At 45.1% G+C, this 21393-nt stretch overlaps 1 protein-coding gene and 1 long non-coding RNA gene across 4 annotated transcripts in view; one reads left to right on the top strand and one right to left on the bottom strand.

Annotated features, from left to right (window-relative positions):
- ARHGEF40 (Rho guanine nucleotide exchange factor 40) overlaps positions 1–21393 on the top strand; it is a 309810-nt gene that overhangs the window by 212645 nt on the left and 75772 nt on the right. For all 3 annotated transcript variants that reach the window (XM_069239054.1, XM_069239053.1, XM_069239052.1), the window contains exon 15: positions 14697–14946. In XM_069239054.1, the coding sequence (XP_069095155.1) occupies positions 14697–14946 (250 nt within the window). The remainder of the gene's footprint in view (positions 1–14696; positions 14947–21393) is intronic.
- LOC138300126 (uncharacterized) overlaps positions 1–21393 on the bottom strand; it is a 204260-nt gene that overhangs the window by 180877 nt on the left and 1990 nt on the right. The window lies entirely within an intron of this gene.

Genomic DNA, 21393 nt, shown 5'->3' with positions numbered 1-21393 from the left:
GTTTATGTTGAGAGAAGTGGAGTACTGGGTCACTTGATAAGTGAGAATGGAATTAAACCTAAGAATGACTTATTAGCGGCAATAAAGAACTCGGCCGGAAAACAAAGACCAATTGGGATCGTTTCGGGGACTGTGTGAGTACTATTCAAGATTTGTGCAAACCTTTGCCTTGCAAAGTGAACCTCTCTGGAAGTTTTTAAGGAAAAATGCAAAATTTGAATGGAAAGAACAACAAGTGGAGGCATTCGGAGTTTTGAAGAAGCTGATCATCGAAGCACCTGCAATTCAACCTTTCAATGACAAAGCTACATCTGTAGTGACTGTGGACGCCAGTAATCTGGGGATTGGTGCTATTCTCACTCAATTGTATGATGGACAGGAAACCACTGTGGCATTTGCTTCCCGCAGACTTTCTCCATCAGAGAAAAATTATAGTACAATTGAAAAGGAAGCTTTGGCTTGCGTTTGGGGTGTACGCCATTTTTCAACTTACTTATGGGGCAGAGAATTTTTGATGGTCACAGATCATAAACCTTTAATGTATTTGTGGAATGATAAAGGCATGTCCAATGCATGTCCGTCCCAGGTTAATTCGTTTATTGTCAAAAATGTGTATCTTTAATATTAAGATGAAGCATATCCAGGGAGGAGAAAATTGCAGAGCAGATTTCTTGTCCAGATGTCCAATAAGTGAGAATAGTGACTCTTCTTATGACAGCGGAGAGGAGACGGAGATGGTGATCGGAATGATTGATGGCCTTGTTGCATCGATGGGGTAATTTCAAGGGAGTGTTGGGAAGGCAAAATAGCAAATGATCCAGTGTTAACACAATTGAAGAGTTATGTCATGCGTCGGTGGCCAAGAGAAGGTCAAGTAATGAAAGAACTTAAACCGTTCTTCAAGGTGAAAGATGAATTAAGTGTAGAAAATAATTTGGTTATGAGAGGCACAAAACTGATCCCTCCTTTTGAATTAGGGGTTGGCTGGTCTAGTTAGCTCATAAGGGGCATGTAGGAATTTTAGGCACAAGGAAGAAATTGTGTTTGTATTACTGGTGGCCTGGTATGGATGCGAATGTGGAAGTTATGGTGGGGAATTGTGGTGAATGTTCTAGAGCTGAGAAAACTATAAGTGTGCAGAATACTCCCCGGTGCCTGGTGGAATTCCCATCACAGCCGTGGGAAAAAATTGGCATGGACTTTATCAGACCCATTGGGGGCTTGAATGAAGGGAAGAGATTTGTGTTGGTAGTATTGGATTATTATTCTAAATGGGTGGCATATGAATTTTTAAGGGAACCTAAAACCACTTGTGTGACTATGTTTTTAAGGAAATTGTTTCAGTCAGAAGGCATTCCAGCTTTTGCAGTTTGTCTCGCACCACATGAAATCATTTCTCAGCAACCTAGGGATCAAATATTTGACAACTGCTCTTTATAGTCCTCAAGGAAATGGAATGGTGGAGAGGGTGAATCGTGTGGTGAAGGAAACAGTTCAAGTGGCCATTGATGCAGGTACTTCGGTTCAAGAGCTGGTAGGGGATAGAATCTGGTGTTATCATAACACACCGCATTCCACGACTAGAGTAACACCTTTTGCGTTATTGAGGGGAAGACACTCGTTTAATGGGTTGTCACCCAAGTGGGTAATTGAAAAATCGAATCCGGATAAAGATATCCCCAGTTTGGAATCTTTAAAGTATTAGGTGGGAGATTCTCAGGCGAAGGCCAAAAGTAGATATGACAAGATTAAAAAAGTGAAAGACATTGATTGCAAAGTAGGGGAACGTGTTAGAATAACGAGACCTTACAAAGTGAAAGGGTACAAGTATTTCCGTAAGACTAAGGTGGTTCAGGTGTCCAAGTATTCGGTTAGAGTAGAAGATGGGAAGTGGTGGAGTAAAAGGAAGGTTGCCAAAGTGGACAAAGATGTGGACAGGGTTGCTGACAGGCTAAATTTCCAGTCACAGGATGTGGGTTCAAGTAGAATGAGTGATTCCCAGGATGGTAGGGCATTTTATGAGCTTGGGGTGTTGGATAATGATGTCTATGTTGCTGAGTGTGCTCGGAGAGAAACATCTGGGGCATTGGGCTGTCGGGATGTGGGGAGGGAGGAAATTCAGGATACTGTTCAAGATGAGGCCATTAATAGATGCCGTCCTAAAAGAGCTATTATCAAACCCAAATATTTGGATGATTATGTGTTATAATAATTGTTTTGTTGTTGTTGAAGAAGGGAGATGTGTTACATCTTAAGATGGTAAATACACATGCTCGCTCACGAGCGCTTTGTAATATTGCCCACGAGCGATTTGCCTTCGAATGCGGGTTTCGGATCGGGAACCGGATTCTGTTTGCCGGTTTGGAGACACGTCAGAAGATTAGCGCTGGGGGACATTTGATCATCAAAGTAAAATAAAATATAAAGTTATTACTCACCTCTTGCCTGCGGAAAGCTTCTTTTCTTGCGACATCACAATGCTGTATACGCCAACTTCACTATTGTTGGCACAAAAGTCACAATAAATCAGCTTACATTGGTGTTAAGTAGGTTAAACGCCTTTGACACTAGAGGAACTGCAGGCTGTCAGATGAAACAAAACAAAGGATGATGGACGGAGTGCTGAACAATGCAAACACTCACCCCCAGTCACAGATCTGGGTTTAATCCATCGTTCTTTTGCTCACCATGCCACCCCAGTTTGGACCCAGCCATATGCAAATCAGTCTTGACCCTGTTTCTCATGAGAGCAGTCCAGCCCGAACTGCCAGGCCAGGTCCTCCCTGGACCGGAAACAAGCATTTGGTTTCAGGGTATCACCCAACTAACACTGAAAGTGTTTGCAGAGTGTCTCTCAGTGATGTGGGCACACCCAATAAATCATTGAATGCATGTCCCAACCTTGGGATCCCTGACATCTGATAGAAATTTCTAGTTGCAGATTCCTTGCCTTTGCATTTCCCCCAGGAGTCTTGGACCTAATTATTGCCTTCTGTGACCGACAGGACTAACCTCCTGACAGAGGTTCTTGAGTCTGGGGTTTCCTCCTCTGAACCCATGGTTCTACTGGGTACCTGGTTCAAAGCCAGCACATGGAATCTTGTGAACAGGACAATTGCCTGCCTACATTGTCCCGCTCTGGGGGACCCAAGCTTTCTGATGCAACACCCCACCCCTGAGAACTTGGTCATCCAAGCTTCCACTTCCCAGGGCACGTTCCCTTCCGCATTGCCGGACAGGGAATCTAAAAGGTTGGATACACTTGGGAAGAATATTTTTTTATCCTCCTGCCTAGCACCTCGTGCTTTTTGGGACGTTATTCCCACACACAGCGGGATAGGGTTGCGCAAGTGCTGTCACAGGTCCCGGAGGGGAGAAAGGCAGCAAAGTTCACTGTCCATTATGGATTGGACTTGACTGATTCACTGGGCAGAGCGGTTTTGTCGACAGTGGCCTGGATGCGCCATACCTGATAAGGATGTCTGGCTTTTAGGGGTTTCCAGACTACTCTCGTGGCCAGGCTCTTTGAGGGTGCCCGTCTCTTCAGAAACAAGGCAGACTTGGTGCTTGAGCTCTTCAAGGATTCTCGTGCTACTGTCAGGTCCTTGAGACTCACGGCTGCCCCTCATCCCCGCTAGTCTGCCTTTCGCTCCTTTCATGGATTCGGAAGGGGCCGCCGACTGCATCCTTTCCCGGCCAGCCACCATGCTGCACATGCTGCCTAACCTGTGCGTGGCTGAGAGCATGGGGTCCACTGCCTCCCCCCACACCTCCTCCCCTCCTTCTGCAGCAGCCTCTAAGCCTTCCTGGTCTGACTTCTTATCGGGGGCCATTCAGAGGCAGGATTCGCCATTACCTGCTTCGCTAGCAATCCGTCACGTCAGACAGGTGGGTTTTGCAGATACTCCGAAGGGACTATTCCCTCCCCTTCAAGACTGCTATCCAGCTATACCACCATTATACGATCAGATGAGAGGGATCACCTGTCTGTTCTCCACAAGGAAGTTACGGCTCTCTTGGCCAAGGGAGCCATAGAGAGGGTTCCCGTGCCAGAGGTAGGTCGTTGTTGCTATTCCCGCTACTTTCTGGTACCCAAAAAAGGACAAGGTCGGCCCTATCCTAGACCTTCAGTCCCTCAGTCTCGTCCTCAAAAAGGAGAAGTTCAAAATGCTCCCTCTGGCTCAGGCGTTATCTGCCCTGGACCCAGGAGTCTGGATGGTAGCGTTTGACCTGCAGGATGCTCATTTTCATATTCCCATCCTCCCTGCCCACAGACCTTACTTGCGGTTCATGGTAGACCACAAGCACTTTCAGTTCACCGTGCTCACCCTTTGGCCTTACCAGTGCCTCTCGGGTGTTTACCAAGGTGATGGAGGTTGTCGCAGCTCACCTCTGCAGATTAGGGGTTTTAGCCTTGCCCTACCTCGACGACCGGCTGTTGAAGGTGGGCTCGCCCCCCGTTGTCATCTCCCACCAGACTGTGGCAGACCTGCATTGGCTGTGAGTCTCTATAAACATGCCAAAGTCACGCCTGACTTCCTCTCAAACACTCCCCTCCATCTGAACTGTTCTGGGTTATTCTCCCAAGTGATGAGTCCAGGATGTTCAGGGTATTAAACCAATGTTTCAGCTTCTGTCCTGGATTTCGGTCAGAAAGATTCTGAGGCTGCTGGGCCTCATGGCCTCGTGCATCTTGCTGGTGACACATGCCAGAGCGCTTATGCGGGCTCTGCAGTGGGACCTGAAGTTCCGGTGGGCGTAACATCAGGGGAATCTCTCCAAGGTCCAGATCTCAGAGGGAACTCCACAAGATCTGCAGTGGTGGTTAACGAACCCCGACTGGGTCAGAGGCAGATCCCTCTCCCTTCCCCAACCAGATCTGACAGTAGTAACAGTTGCTGCACTCCTGGGATGTGGGGCCATCTGGGAGAGGTGGAGATCGGAGACATCCGGTCTCCACATCAACCTGTTGCAGCTTTGTGCAATCCTGCTAGCACTGAAGGCATTTCTTCTCTCTGTCAAGGGGAAGATGATGCAGGTGGTCACGGACAACACTACCACCATGTGGTACTGCAACAAACTGGGCGGGATGGGGTCAACAACCCTTTGTCACGAAGCTCTGTGCCCTTTGTACGTGACTGGAACAGCAAGGCATATTCCTGGTGGTTCACCATTTGGTGGGCCCCTGAATGCCAGAGCAGACAACCTCAGCCGAAAATGTTTTCCAAATCACGAATGGCGTTACCATCCGAAGGTGGCTCAAGGTCTCTTTCAGCAGGGGAGAGAGCCTTGGTTAGTGCTGTTCACCTCTGCAGAAAGCACACAATGTCAGCAGTTTTGCATGTTGGAGTTTCCAAGGCAGCAATTTCTGAGAGACACTTTTCATCTCAAGTGGAACTCCGGCCTCTTGTACGCCTTTCCACCCATACCACTTCTGCCCAGAGTTCTCAAGAAGATGAACGATTGGGCCTAAGTAATCCTTTTGGCTCCGAACTGGACATAAGTGGTCTGGTATCCTGAGCTACTGAGCATGGCCATTGCTCCTCCAATCATACTGTCCCTTCAGGAGGATCTTCTGTCGCAGTAGCAGGGGAGGGTGCTGCACCCAAACCTGTCCACTCTCCGCCTTCTTGCGTGGAGATTGAGTGGCGGCAGTTAACAGCTTTTGACCTTCTACCCAAAGTCTGTAACGTTATCTTGGCAGCCAGGCATCTCTCCACCAAAACGGTGCACTTCTGTCGTTGGAAAAAAATTGGGGCAAAGTGCACAGACAAGTCTGTTAACCCCCATTTTGCCCCTCTCTCTGAGGTTGTGTTGTTTTTTTCCTTCTCTGGCCCAGCAGGGCTCTGCTATGGGCTTTCTCAAAGGATATTTGTCTGCGGTCTCTCCTTTTTTTAGGTTGCCACACCAATTGATTGATACTGATATCAATAAAGAGCTTTCATATGATAATGATGTAGGTATCTGCTTACTCAGTACTAAGAGAGAAATTAATAACAGACTTTGAAATAATGCAGTGAGTACCCCACAGATGTCTTTATTTATTGATATGCCTTTACAAATGAAATCTACTGAGGAAATACAAGTTATTGTGATTTGTCAGACTAGACACAATGAGACAGCAAGGAATAACGTTAAAAGGCAGTAGGGCATCCTCTAAAGCACTTTGCGTCTCATTCAGGTGATGAAGAAATACTGTCACATCATCTCCATCCTGATCTTGCTGGAGCTCCATTAGCTCCCCTTGCTGGCCCACTAAATCAGCAAAACCTGCTGCATCTGTACAGTGTGTACCAACTGTACAAATACTTCAAAATATATCAGCAGTTAGGAAAGAACAAATGAAGCACTTTTTGGTAATTCTGAAGTGCCACTGAAGCCCAATTTTCACACTTTTGTATGCGTATGGACTCTGGTTATAGTGGAATCTTTTTTGGGGTTATGTTGTTTGCTGGTCTGAAAGGATAAAAGCTAGTAGGGCTGGACAGAGTCAGACAGGCTACCACAGATGTCCACCACAATACAGTGGTACAGGGTATGGAATTGCAGTGCACGCCAGGCCCACGCTACAGATGCACCCTTCCAGCCAGCAGCCTCCCACCCGTGCCTCTGGTTATCAGAAGCTGCTCAGAGCTTTAACTTCTGCTTCCAGTGTTCCCGCATCTTGACACTGAGAGTTGCCAATTAGGGGCTGACTTGTGTGCGCACAAAGGGAACTGCTAAGCCTGCACTTCGAAGTGAGTGAGTGATTCAGGAAGAATGCGGCTGTGCCCTCTTTCCACACCTTTGTCAAACAATCAGGACTGCAAGCAATGCGCACCTCCTCTCCTCCTCTTACCGTTTGGTATTTGGAAAGAAAGGATACACTATCCAAGGCGTGGCTTCCGCTTCCTGTACACCAAAGGGAGAGCTAATACTGGTGCAGCAAGTAAATGCAGCGGCGCCAGGCCCAGAGCTTTCAGGGGCATATTGTACCCACGTAATTGTCACAATCTGTGTCAAATGAGCCATTCTCTTCTTTGCACAAGGGCCCATCACTATCCCTGCCCCCCTTATCCTGGACATCTCTCCCAACTTCAAAACCACCCGCACACCTCTCGAAATTGTATTCTTTAAAGCGCACCGATGCCCTGTGGGTAGAGCAGCGCTACATAATAAAGTACAGTCAAATGCGTTCCCATGACGAGGCTGGGAAGGATTTAGCCTGAACAGACGCTCCCTGTAATGGAAAGGTCAGATGCTTTCAACGAAGAAGGACATATAATGTGAGAGATCATTGCTTGGGATCAGACAACAAATAGTATTAGTGTAGTAATACTTGTATGCATTGGCGACTGCTTTTCAGAATTAAGTATCAGCAGGAAACGTACTTTGCATTTCAAGGTTTGTTTTAGTGACGGTGGGTGTAATACTATACATAGGAGTGACCCGAACGAGGCAGTATTAGTTTAGGGGCACCACTCTGCAGACGTTATCTCCCCGAGCCAGATACCCGGCCATTCTCATCCTGGGGGCGGGGCCATCATTATTACCCGAAGCCCCGCCTAAATTGAATCAAAACATCATGTGGCTTGGCCCTGGAGGCAACAAAACAAACAGGGGGGCAATGCCCCCACGCCCGAATAAAGAAACCGGCCCTGAGTGTATCCCCTGTTACAGGAGTACTTGGACGACCACTGGATTCAGACGGAAATTCCAATGGTCTGGGCACATAACTCCAGGTACTCCCTAACGTCATGGGCAGGAAGGAATTTGCAGAAGGCTTGTATCCCCTAGTGACCAGTGAGACAAAAGCGTATAAGATAGGGGTCACGCATGCAAGGAAAGAATTCTCAGACGAATTGCAGAACAAACATTATGTTCCTGGAGAGTAAGAACGCTCCCTACGGAAACAGGAAGTGGTTTGCAAGTCACAAGTTCAAATCCCTGCAAGGCAAACTCAGTCGTCCATACTTTCAAAGTTAGTAAATTAAGTACTGTTACATTCGGCTATAATAAAACATATTATGAACAGGGTTTAGGAACGACAATAATGCTATATAAAAACAGGTTATAATTAGCAGAGGAAACAAAAATGTGAGTGTTAAAATTCAGGTATATTGTATTGTATTGTAATCGTATTTATATAGCGCTTACTACCCCTGACAAGGCGTTGAAGCGCTTTTCGGTGAGTAGCACGCTACTCTGGAACCCAACAAGAATTAGTGATGGATTAGTATCGGGAAATAATGAGTACAGTTTTAGTATTATTATGAGTTAATTTGAGCCGCGGATATGAGAGTTTGTTAGTTAGATTGACTGGAGTAATGGAGGGGTGGAGGAGGAAAGAAATCCAGAAGTGTTAATTAGGAGTATATCCTTAATTTACTCAACCCAAAGGCTTGGGATGAGTAAAGGGGGATGGAGGACGGAAGATTTTGTGGAAGGGTTAGGGAGATCATAGTAGCAGGGTGAGATAAATGCGGGAGAATTTAGTAGGGTTGTGTGGGAGGTCACAGTAGTTGAGTGAGGTATGGTGAGTTAGATGTGGAAGCGGAGGGAAGAGCTTAAGCAGAGTTATTTAGGAGATGAAAGTAGTAGAAAGGATTTGGGATGAGTCAGAGTGAGAATGGAGGATAGGTTGATAGAGACATGACATAAGATGATGGGTAGATAAGTGTGATAAGATGAGAGCAGGAATTCATAGATATCTAGTATAACAACCCACCCAGGAGCCATGCAATGACCCACGAACATGCCAAGCACAGAAACAACATATATACATATATATACATATATACATATATATATATATATATATATATATATATATATATATATATATATATATATATATATATATATACACACAAACACATGAATACACACACATATGCACATACAATACATAATTTAGAACCATGGGTAAAATATACTTAGTCAAACAGGTTTAAAGAGTGTGTGTGTATTTTATTGTTATGACATAGTAGCGATACATATTTTCTAAAGAAACTATACATAACTAGAAATATACACATAATCTGAAAACATATTTATCAATATAGGCATATGCAGTCCATAGTTGTTTGAATATGGTGGTTATGAAGGAAAGAGCCAACTCTTGAGTAGTTTTCTGAAGACAAGAAAGTTATCTGTGGCTCTTATAGTTGGGGGTAATGAATCCCATAGTTTGGCTGCTTGAATGGAGAAGGATGTACTACCTATAGTCTTTTTCTTGTATGGCGGTGTTCTAAGGCGGGTGCCAATCTTGAGCGGAGGTTTCTTTATTGGATGTATTTGGTTATTTTGTTTCTGATAAAAAGCGGTCCTGTTCCATGTATGGCTTTGTGGGTGCAGATGTGGGCTTGCGGCTTTACATGTAATAGTAGCCTGGCTGCGGAATTCTGGACATGTTGTAGTTTTTTCATAACAGATAGAGATGATCCATGGTAGAGGCCATTAGCATAATCCAGTTTGGATAGTACAAGCGAGATAGTAGCTTGCACCTTGTGTGGAAATCCGAGGTGGGGGAAGATGCGTCGTAAAGTCTTCAAGGTGATGAAGCTTGTTCGTGCTAATTTGTCCACTTGGGCATTCATAGTTAACTTGGAATCCATGGTGATTCCTAGGTTTTTAACTTCCTTGGATAATTGAGGAGGTGGTCTGAGATCGTCAGGCCAGACGCACAGAGGGTCATACATTTTCCAGTCACCACATATGAGTATTTCTGTTTTGGAGGTATTTAGTTTGAGATGGCTCCAGGTCATCCACTGATCAACGGCTCTGAGGCAACTGAAGATTTGTGAGTTTTCAATGTTTTTGGGGCATTCTAATTTAAGTAGTATTTGTGTGTCATCTGCATAGTTGTAGCATGTGAGATGGAAATCATTGATCAGTTCTGGTAAAGATATCATGTAGATGTTGAAAAGCAAAGGTGAGATGATTGACCCTTGGGGGACCCCTGCTTTTGTGAGGTAGGGTTCGGACGAGAAGGGGGCGAGTGGATGATATTCAATCATTTTTGAAGATAGGAAGTAATCCAGTCGAGAGCAATCCCTTGTATGCCGGCTTCGTGGAGTCTTTGAATTAGGGTTTCATGGTCAACCGTATCAAAGGCAGCTGAGAGGTCCAAGAGAAATAGTGCAGCAACTCCATTTCAGTCCACTGTGTTTTTAAGATCGTCCCAGATTGCTATGAGTGCCGATTCAGTGCTTCTTCCTGGGCGGAATCCAATTTGGAAGTCTGAAAGTATAGAATTGTCTTCAATGAATTGTGACATCTGGGTGAATGCTGCTCTTTCTATCAATTTGCCCAGGAAAGGTCCAGTTGTGATTGGTCTGTAGTTGTTGGGGTCTTGCGGGTCTAGTTTTGTTTTCTTTAATAAAGGTCATATGTATGCCTTTTTCAGGTCTACAGGAAAAGTTCCTGAAGTTAAAGAGTTGTTAATGATTCTTCTTACAGGTGTGGCAGCAGAAGTAGATAGAAGAATGTTCTTGAAGATTTGTGGTGGGCATATACAGAAAGAGCTACAGGAATGTGCTTATGGCTACTGGTGTCATACGTTTACATTGGCCTTACCATCAATTTAGACATACTATAGGTCAACGCTTGAAGTGGACGAGATACGTGGCCATACTTTCTAATTTAAGAAAAACAGTTCGACCTACTTTTTGTGAAAGAGAACCGTTCCAGGAGAGTTAATTCCAAAAGTTGAAATGCTTCAGCTGAAGTGTAAGGCAGGTACTGTCCTGTGCTGTGAAACAGAGAGCGCAGCAGACAGCTAAACAAGCCTTCGTGCCAGGGTGTATCCTTGCTTGAAAGAAATGTAAGTGTGCACAGCTGGTTAATATGCAAATGCAAAGGGTGCTGGGAAGCTGGTTTTGGCTTTAATTGATGGAATCTCTTGAAGCTTCCTGATGAGACATTTTGAAGCAGGATTGCATGGTAGTTACCAGCTGCAGCTGAACTGTGAAGTGTGGTTTTGTTTTGTGGGTCAATACATTTTTATTGGCTTTTATACCAAGATATTACAGAGTGGGAGAATACAGATGAGAAGGGTGGGTGTGGAGTAAGGAAGGGGCGGGGATCACCAAAGAGTGGAAGGATACTGTACAAGAGACATATGTGTATGTTATATTGCTAATCCAACAGCATAATCATCAATTTACAAACTAGTATTAAGAGTATATGCTTGTGAAATAGATGGAACAAGCAAATAGGATACAAATTTGGGAGTTAAATCTCATATTTAGGAGATGGTCATTATCAGATGTGGAGTCACATTCATCATATGTTAGCTGGCGATCTAGATTTGAGGGTGTGTGGCATATGTCATAAATCGACTAAGGTAATAGCCTGAGAGGGTAGTAAGGGGGCGGGGGGAAGGTGAGTCATGTGGTCTGTTAATTGAGTGGTGAGAGAAAAGAAAGTCCCATTATAGTTCTGTGAACTCATAGGATGGAGCGAAGCAGGGAAGGCAAAAAAGCCCTAGTGGTGGATCTCCCCTTAACTAGGAAGCTCAGAGCAAAAGCGTTCAAGTGATTCCCATATACTTTGGGAAGGTGTGGGGAGCCTTTTGTTGGCAGACTGGTTTATGTATGTGCTTTCGAAATATAATACCCTGGCCCACCAGCTATAGAATGAGACATTGTTACTAGATTTCTAATCAAGTAATATCAGTTTATTTGGAATAGTGAGCAACAGGTCAAGTAGGTGGGTCTCCCAGCCGGGAAGCTCAATTGGTGGATCAGCACAGTGTGATCCCAGTATGATTAGTGGGAAGGACACTGGTATGCGGGTATGAAAGATTTTCTGTAGTTGGGAGGTGATGTTCCACCCGTATGTGTGTAAGTGGGAGCAGGAAAAGATCCTGTGATCACGTGAAGCACATGTGAAGATTACATGAAGTTTGTACTTTTAATGGACTCTATAAAGAAAAGTCACTATGCACAGTCTGGGTAGTACTAAAATCTATATTTTGAACCACTTTTATCTTAAACCTTTCTGCGCATTTTGTAGCAGCCTATTTTATACAGAGACCTGCACTAAACAGACACAAGTCATTATTCTCCAGTGCCTCAACCAGGGTTCAATTCTGTGGCTTTCTGGTTATAGATGCCTCTGCAGTGCATTAAGTGATGGAGGTGTTACAATGTGCAATAGTGCATTCCCCACTGATCAGCTTAACTTGCATCCATTTTTCATTTAAGCTGTGTCTTATTTTATATGTAGGTTAAAGAACGAACAATGTTGGAGGTTTTTAAGAGTACATGTCTCCCTCGTCCTCACTTATGGAGCTGGCCAACACTACCTCCCTGCAGGGTGAAGAGAATAGGGTCTTGAGGTGCTTTTTGTGAGTCCATCAGGCCTGCTCAACTTTTATAGTGCACCAGGAGCTTGGCGTTGAGTATGTGGAGGACAGTATCAAATTGGCCTCTCTCGTGCTGTGGTGTGCAAAATGGACGAATCTGCACACTGGTTTTAATAGGGATATTATTCTAGACTGCCTCTCTTGCGATAGAGGCTTGAAAATCCCCTGGCTCCAGTACATTTAGAATGAAATGGCTATCTTGGGAGGCCGGAACTCTTCTCTAATCCCTCTGCCATGTCTAAATCTGACCTCTTATGGGTTAATAAATGATTCAAAACTATAAAACATCAGCATAGAGAGGAGAGTGAGATCTTAAAGTCCTCCGTAAGGGATTATGAGAAGCTACAGCCCCCCCTTGTAATGGAGCCATATTTAGCATGGTTTGTGGCTCCAAGTTCTTACCTGATTCAGAATTGTTTCTGTGAGGTGGCACTTTGGTTTCCTGGTTGGTCAGTTTGACTCACGTAAAGTGCTGATCTGTCCATGTGATGAGTCCTCCCCTCAGAGTCTGCTTCATTTTACCCTCTATTGTCACTTTTACATTGTCTATACCAAGAGGTTTTTAATTCATATTTTAAGCACGAGTGGTTTGAGAAGATGTGGTGAAGCCTTTACCTATTTGCAACAGTTAATCTCCCTCTGTCTTTGTATTAGCATCTGTTCTTTTTTAAAGTGTGCCATTGCGCAAAGGAAATTGATGCTGTTTTAGTCACTGTATTTCTAGCTACACAGGGTCATTTCATTTGATGTCCTCATTGGGCTTTAGTTCCAGATGGGTTTGCCTAAATTTTAGTATTTTATTTATAGGATGTCCATTTTGGCATCTTATATTAATGAGTTTTAACCAATGTATTATCTACTGCAAGATGTGTCTTACTTATTTGTGTTTCATGTATTTTGCAAGTATGTAAGAAGGCAGTGCATTCCATTGCTTCAGCATGCAAAAGCAGCATGTGAGCATGAGGCAAAGTGCAGTGCATGGATGTTATGAATGCAGTGTGAACGCAGGGCATATATACAGTGCATAGTGCAGCGAACAGAAAGGCACATATGCAGAGCAAGCTAGCAGTGCATAGGTACAAGGCATAAAAGGAGCTCGTAAAGCATAAGGTAGTCAAGCAGTGTTCACATCCTGTGTATAAAAACAGTACATAGTTGCAAGACTTTGGACAGTGCGAAGAGGTGGAGTTTTCAAGCAGTGCATTGATGTATGGCCTAAGTTCATGGCATATTCTCTGTGTATAGTCACAGGACATATGCAGACCAACAATTATTCCCTGCAGCCTGGTCAAAAAGAAATATATGGGTAGCAGTAGAGAGTAAGTGAGGGAACATGTAGTGCATAAATACAGGTAATAAAAGCAGTGCGAAACATAGCGTAAGTACAGACCATATAATCATCCGTTTCAGCTAAGGGCATTGGGTATACTATGCAAATACGATGATAGAAATGCATATATGGTACGCAAGCAGCACATTAATACAAGGCATACACGTAGTGCATAGGCACAGTTTGCAGACACAAAGTAGACAGAACATAAAAGCAGTGCATAGATTTAGTTGATACGAGCAGTGCATATACACTCCAGGGCATAAAAACATCGCATTGATGGAGTGTATTGATATATTGCATAATAGGAATATAAAATAAGCTCATATACCTGCTGTAAAAACAGTGCATTGATACAGGACGTAAAAAGGTGCAAAGATACAGCACGAAAAAGTGGTGCATAGATAATGGGTATACATGCTGCGTGTAGACATACGGCATATGAGCACTGGAGTTATACGGAGCATAAAAAGAGGATGTGGCCATGTTATGTTAAGTCAGTGCATCGCAAAAGTGAATAAAAGCAATGCACATATACTGGGCAAAAACAGGATATTGAATGGAGGCATAAATGTAGTGCATTGCTGCAAGACATGAACCCAGTGCAAAGGTACATGGTATAATTTGCCCTGAATTGATAAAGGATATGAAAGTTGTGCATTGCTGTAGGCCAGAGAAGCAGTGCATAGATTCAGCATGCATACATACATTGTGTAAGCAAGACACATAATCATTGCACAGATACAGTGCATACAATAGTGGGGTATGAAAACTATGTAAAATCAAGGCATAATAACAGTGCATAGATGCCCATTATAGAAGCAATGCACAGGCATAGGCTAGGGCATAAAAGCACTGTATTAAAATGGCAGAAAAGCAAGGAGTGAGTGGTTGGAAGTGACTATAGCTCTCGCCCTCTATGCATGCGCTCTCATTCGGCCCTCACGCAACCCCCCCTTGCTTCCCTCACCTTCAACACTCTCTCCCTAAATTGTACCTGTCATCCCTTCTCTTCAGGAACCTGCAGCGACTCATGAGTGAGGTCATTGGCTGCGAGCAGGACTATGTGGTATCCTTGGGCCTCCTCCTGGAAATGCTCCCGGTAGAGCTGGAGCGGCGCGAGCTGCCCCTTGAGCAGCGGCAAGAGTGGGGCGCCCTCTGGGGGAATGTGGAGAAGCTGCATGCGTTTCACAGCGGATACTTCCTGCAGGAACTGGAAGGCTGCCAGTCCCACCCCCTACGGGTGGCTACTTGCTTCATTCGATATGTGAGTATCACCATAGTGTTGAAAATTGTTCCACTAACTACCGAGTTCTGAATCTGGAATCTGGGGTGCACTGCACTACCGTACACTGTATCAGTAGAAGTGTTGTATACTGTGAGTTTCACCTTACTAGGTTTATACTTAATTTTCTGGCTACACTGCAGTCACAGGCTTTATGCAAGGTGATGGCTTTCACAGCAAGTAGTGATAATGCTGGCTCCATGCAGGAGTATGCAAAACAAGGGTGTAGTGTATGGAGTCTCTACAAGTGGCTGTCATCAGCCTTTGTGAAGTAAGAATCAAGAACAGACACGTGCTGGCTATCCCCTACCATCTACCAAATGGCAGTGCGCAGGAAACTCTAATCAACAATCCAATGCAAAAAGGGTTTCATAGAATTTCAAACGGTAGCCCTGCCTCTGTACTCCCCCCGCTTCTGTATCTGGATCTCCACCCTCCAGTTTAAGGAATGCAAGCAACACACTTCCACTGTCTGGAGAAGCTATATTCACTCCCCATCTTGTGCCCTGCTAAACCAGTGATCACCCAAAATGTATCTGACTGGACCCAGCAAACACACTGACGTTGCACACAGTCTCATTGTCATGTATGTGCCACACATATACACACACATATGCAATATGTCTGTTCGAGGGTATGGATGTTACTTTGCAGGTGACCTTTTGATCAAGTTTGGCTGGTAGGCCGCACTCCTCTCATGCACAGAAAAAAGATCTCTTTAGGACTATTAATTTGCAAAAGTCAGTACTCTGCACCCACTGCTTTACATGGCCACCCCAGGACATGGACAGTTTCTCCATATTGACATAAGAGGGCATCCGTAGTGTGCCCTTTTCAGACCACAGAACCAGCTATGGACCTTGGCATTATCAGATACAGGCCTAGGCTGCAGTGCACATGCTGGAGTAGCAAGTGACCTTGGCCAGTAAAAAGTCGCAATACCATTTTCACATGCCGTTGGATCACTCAGTGCAAGAGTGCATGTCCATATAGCATATAGTGGACAGTTCCATCCCAACAGTGCTATGTAAAATGCTAAATAAATTAGTACATAATTCACTACTATGGCTGATTTAGAGAAGTAGAAATGAAAATTGATCAACAAACCATCAAAATGTGTTTTCCACAAAAACCACTATTGTAGGAAGCTGCATTCTTGTTGCAGAACCCCACACCACCACTTTTTTCCTGTTTTTTAATTCAACTTTGACTGAAGTGCACTGAGTTCCTTCTAACCAGGTCCCCAGTGCCTCTTCCCCAAAACAAGACACCTGGTCACTTGATCCTCAAGTGGCTAGGGCATGAGTACTAAAGAGGGCCCCTAAGAGCTGCAGCACAACTTCTGCCACTCTAAGGGACCCCGCACCACCCTCATGCAGAGTGCCACTGGAGGCTACTTGACAAAGTGCTCCCAAAAGTGAAAACACAACATGAAACACTCTGTGTGCCATGTCCCCTAAAACACTGCATGTAATATTTGTAAGTCACCCTTACATGAGGCCTTGTAGCCCTAAGGCAGGGTGCATTATATTACATGTGTGGTCATATCTGCAAGAGCAGATATGCCCCTACTATGTCTTTGTCGATTCTTAGACATTTTAAGTGTGCAGTGAAACCATTTTAAATACATGTGCTGGACACTGGTCAATACGAGTTCCCCAGCCACATGATGGCTTCACTGAAAGTAGGGATGTTTGGTATCAAACATCTAGTATTGAAAAACCCTCACTGATTCCAGTGACATATGCACCCCAAGGTGAAAACATACCAACCGTTGGTGATCCCACAGTTCAGTTCTGGTCAGTCTGCCACCACCAGACACGTGTCTGACCCCCCTTGGAGGCAAGAGCCTACTCTGTGAGAGGTCAGAAAAAATGCCTCCTCTGGAGAGGAGTGTTACCCACTCCAGCAGGATGGCTAGCAGATCTGCATACCAAGGCTGGGATCTTCAAAGACCCTGCCACCTTTGGTATGCACACTCACCCACTTCCCCAGTCCTGGGTGTATGTACCCCTTGACCCGAGGCTCATTTGGCACCAGGGTAGGTGGGAAAATTAGCTAGTCAGTAGGTGTGTACCACCCCTGTGCTAACCACACACCTAAGGTGGGCTACTCGAAGAAGGGTTCCTCCATCTTGGTTTTGGTCAAAACTAGGCCTTCTGGGATAGGATATGCCCTATCCCCACAGGAAGGTGTCATAAGGGGTTGCAGGCACACCTAAGGGTAAGTAGCCCATTGACTACTACCCTACACTCCCCTAAAACACCCTTAGTTTCAGTATTTAGGTGGCTTTCAACACCAGCAGCAAGATTTGCATGACAACAAGAAGAAGAGGACAATGAAGAGCTGTAAGTGTGAGAACTGTGGACGCCTGGTAAATTTTTAATGCTAAACCCTGCTTCTTACCTGCTGGCAACATCATGACTCCTGCAGCTGTGGGGACTTCAAACGCCTCAGAGGTTCTCTAGCACTTTGTCAGCATCTCCCTTGGAATGGAGGAGCACTTCCTTGCTTTTTGCAGGTAGTGCTGTTAGAAGTCAGTACTGTCTCCCCACCAAGTGAGAAGACCCAAAGATCCACTGGAGCCGAGCTGCACAAACACCTGTGCTACTGGACCCCTTGCACCAAGCAAGGCTTTTTGAAGCCCAGCCCAGACTCCAGCAGCAATTCTGAAAACCAGCTCGCAAGGGACTTCAACATCGCAGAGGACAGCCTTCACAGTCGTCCAGGTGCCTTGTTTTGTCTCTCCCATCTGCAGGCCCCCCAAAGAACCATGTGCACCTTGAGGCAAGAGCACCACCGCTAAGGATCCACTGCACCCGAGCACCCTGGCCCGGGTTCACAACTTCCAACCGTGTCCCCCTGCTCTCTGGACACCCACTGACCGAGCCCCATTGTTGGGAACTTCCGGACTTGTCCCCAAGTACTTCCTTGCATTTGTTTTCAGGTGATTCCCCACTCTTCGCCATGTGTTTGGTGTACAGGAACCCGACACAACTAACACCTTTGCACACGGGCGCTCCTGGACAGTTAAACCTGAACTGCTGCTCTTCGCAGTGACTTTGCACCCCTAGCACCTAAAAACATCAGGGGACCCCCGAGCACTAAGTGTAAGAACTCCTATGCAGCCATATAGTACCTTGGACCTTGTACTGCGTAAAAATGCATTCATCTACAAAATGTGTTACTTACTTGCTAATCGTTCTGAGAACTGCAACAGTATTTATTTTTCTACAGATGTTCAGGTGTTTATAAATAGTACAACAAATTAATTTTTTTCTGAACAATTAGTCTCGAGTTGCTTCTTGAGTGTGTGTGTCATTTATTGACTCCACGTTCAACAAATGCTTAACACCACACTCTGATAAGCCTAACTGCTTGCCCACACTACAACAAAAGAGAACTTTTGGGATTTATAATTTTACCCCTGTAAACCAATAATGGTCGCCCTGGACTATCTGCATAGTGCCAGATAGTATATAGCTAGCTTCCTACAACTATAATGCCTGAAGATGTTGTAAAATCTGGCAAGCACAATCACCAGTCTACCACCCATAGTACTAACAAATGGTTGTAAATACGATGAGAAAGCTGGCGCAATTTCTTCATAACTTATTGGACATATTGCACCTCTCACTTTCATGGGTAGGGCTGGGTGCTTCAAACTTAGACTGCTATTATTTTGCAAAACAGCTACAATATGTGGCTAAAAGGGCACTTAAATCACTAATATTTTTATCTGCAGGGATACACTTGGACAAACTCTTGGGACTAATGTTGGAAAACCGCTACCGGAAACAAACCCTTCTCAAATTGATCACTACTACTAAGTAATTTTGGAGTTGTCACTGTGCAGAATAGTAAACCTGTGGCCCCGTACTGCCCGTGTGATGCTTGAAGAGTTGTAATGTAATGTAAGTCGGGATTTAAAAAGCGCGTTCCTACTCCAAGAGCATCGAAGCGCTGGGAAGAAAGCACGTAGTAAAAAATAGACAGAGGATAAGAAAAATAACAGAAATAATGAAGATAGAAAAAAAACATCCAGTAGAAGAAACTGAAATAAACGAAATCAAAGACCCTGATCTTGATGTACCAAAGAATTAACGAGGAAAGAGCCAAGTTTTCACCATTTTCCTAAATTTCAAATAACCTTATTCTTGCCTAATATTCTGTGGGAGAGAGTTCCATCCTCTAGCTGCAGCTACTGTAAAAGCTTTGTCTCCCCATTTGGCTTTATGTGTGCGAGGGACCTGAATCAAGTGAGCTTGGGAAGACCTCAAGCTTCTTTTGGGTACATGCAGGAGGAGTCTGGAAGTCAGGTACAGTGGTCTTATTCCATGAACTGCCTTAAAAGTAAGACAGAGCGACTTAAACTGGATACGCTGCGCCACTGGTAACCAATGTAATTTCCTGAGACTCTCTCTAACTGATATACATCGTGGGAGATTAAGAACCGCTCTGACAGCGGAATTCTGAATTAATTGGAGTCTTTTTATCAGCCCCTTATCCAGATTAAGGAACAGTGCATTACAGTAGTCTATCTTGGACATTACCAATGCCAGGATATCAGATACTCTCCATTCATGTAACAGATAGGGGAAGATTTTTCTGAGCATTTTAATTGACCATAAACGATAAGAGTCTACCTCCCTCCGTTTCGGTCAGACCCCACCGAGATCATCTGCGGCGTCCCACAAGGCTCCTCGCTCAGCCCGACTCTCTTCAATGTCTACATGAGCCCCCTCGCCAACATCGTACGCAAACACAACATCAACATCACCTCCTACGCCGACGACACTCAGCTGATACTTTCCCTCACCAAGGACCCCACTGGCGTCAAGACCAACCTGCAAGATGGAATGAAAGACGTCGCAGAATGGATGAAACTCAGCCGTCTGAAACTGAACTCAGAAAAAACGGAAGTCCTCATCCTCGGAAACACCCCGTCCGCCTGGGACAACTCTTGGTGGCCCACGGCCCTAGGCACCGCACCAACCCCCTCAGACCACGCACGCAACCTCGGATTCATCCTGGACCCGCTTCTCACCATGACCAAATAAGTCAACGCCGTATCATCTTCCTGCTTCCTCACTCTCCGCATGCTCCGAAAGATCTTCCGCTGGATCCCCGCCGACACCAGAAAAACTGTGACCCACTCCCTCGTCACAAGCTGCCTGGACTACGGAAACACCCTATACGCAGGAACCACCGCTAAACTCCAGAAACTTCTGCAGCGAATACAAAACGCCTCCGCCCGCCTCGTCCTCGACATACACCACAACAGCCACATCTCCGCCCACCTGAGACACCTGCACTGGCTTCCCGTCAGCAAAAGGATCACCTTCCGGCTCCTCACCCACGCACACAAAGCCCTCCACAACAAGGGACCCGAATACCTCAACCGTCGCCTCAGTTTCTACACGCCCACCCGTCAACTTCGCTCCGCCAACCTCATACTCGCCGCCGTCCCTCGCATCCGCCGCACCACGGCAGGTGGGAAATCCTTCTCCTACCTGGCGGCCAAGACATGGAACTCCCTCCCCGCCAACCTCAGGACCACCCTGCATTCCGGAGGCAGCTCAAAACCTGGCTCTTCGAGCAGCAGTAACCCCCTTCCCCTAGCGCCTTGAGACTCTCACGGGTGAGTAGCGCGCTTTATAAATGTTTTTGATTTGATTTGATTTGATTTGAAACTGATGTTTACCACATGATTAATCTGTTTTTTAAAAGACAGATGTTCGTCGAACAAAATGCCTAGGTTTCTAGTAACAGTAGTAGGCACAGGGCAGTTACCACATTCAGAGGGCCACCACCGTGAGTTCCATAAATTCTTTCCAAGTCCAAAACATAAAACTTCAGTTTTGATGGCGTTCATTTTTAGCCAATTGGTCTTCATCCATTTACTCACCTCCACCATACAATTACTAAACCGATCTGCAACCTCCTCCCATGGCTGATTAATTGGAATAATAAGCTGGGAGTCATCAGCATAGGAAGATGGAATGAAAGATGGAATGAAACCAAAAGTACGAATTAGACTAGCCAAATGTGCTACATACACATCAACTAATGTGGGGCTGAGGGAAGATCCCTGCGGAATCCCACATGGCAGAAGATAAGGTCTAGATTTGAAATCACCACAGCTAACTGTGGTCCATCTATTTGTAAGAAAAGACTTCAAAAGTTTAAGCGCCTTGTCCCTCAAACCCACATGATGCAAACGGGACATTAATAGTGTGGGAGAGATAGTGTCGAAGGCAGCGGATAAATCTAAAAGAACCAAAATGGCCCCCTTGCCTTCATCAACCATCCTTCGAATAGTATCAGAGGATGAGATTAGGGCAGTTTCAGTACTATGCCCTTTTCTGAACCCGTATTGGGAGATATCAAGAGCATCCGCTTTTGTTAAAAATTCGATCAATTCAGAGT

This window comes from Pleurodeles waltl, chromosome 6 (assembly GCF_031143425.1).
Source record: "Pleurodeles waltl isolate 20211129_DDA chromosome 6, aPleWal1.hap1.20221129, whole genome shotgun sequence".
Lineage (NCBI taxonomy): Eukaryota > Metazoa > Chordata > Amphibia > Caudata > Salamandridae > Pleurodeles > Pleurodeles waltl.
This window is presented reverse-complemented; position numbering and strand designations above follow the sequence as displayed.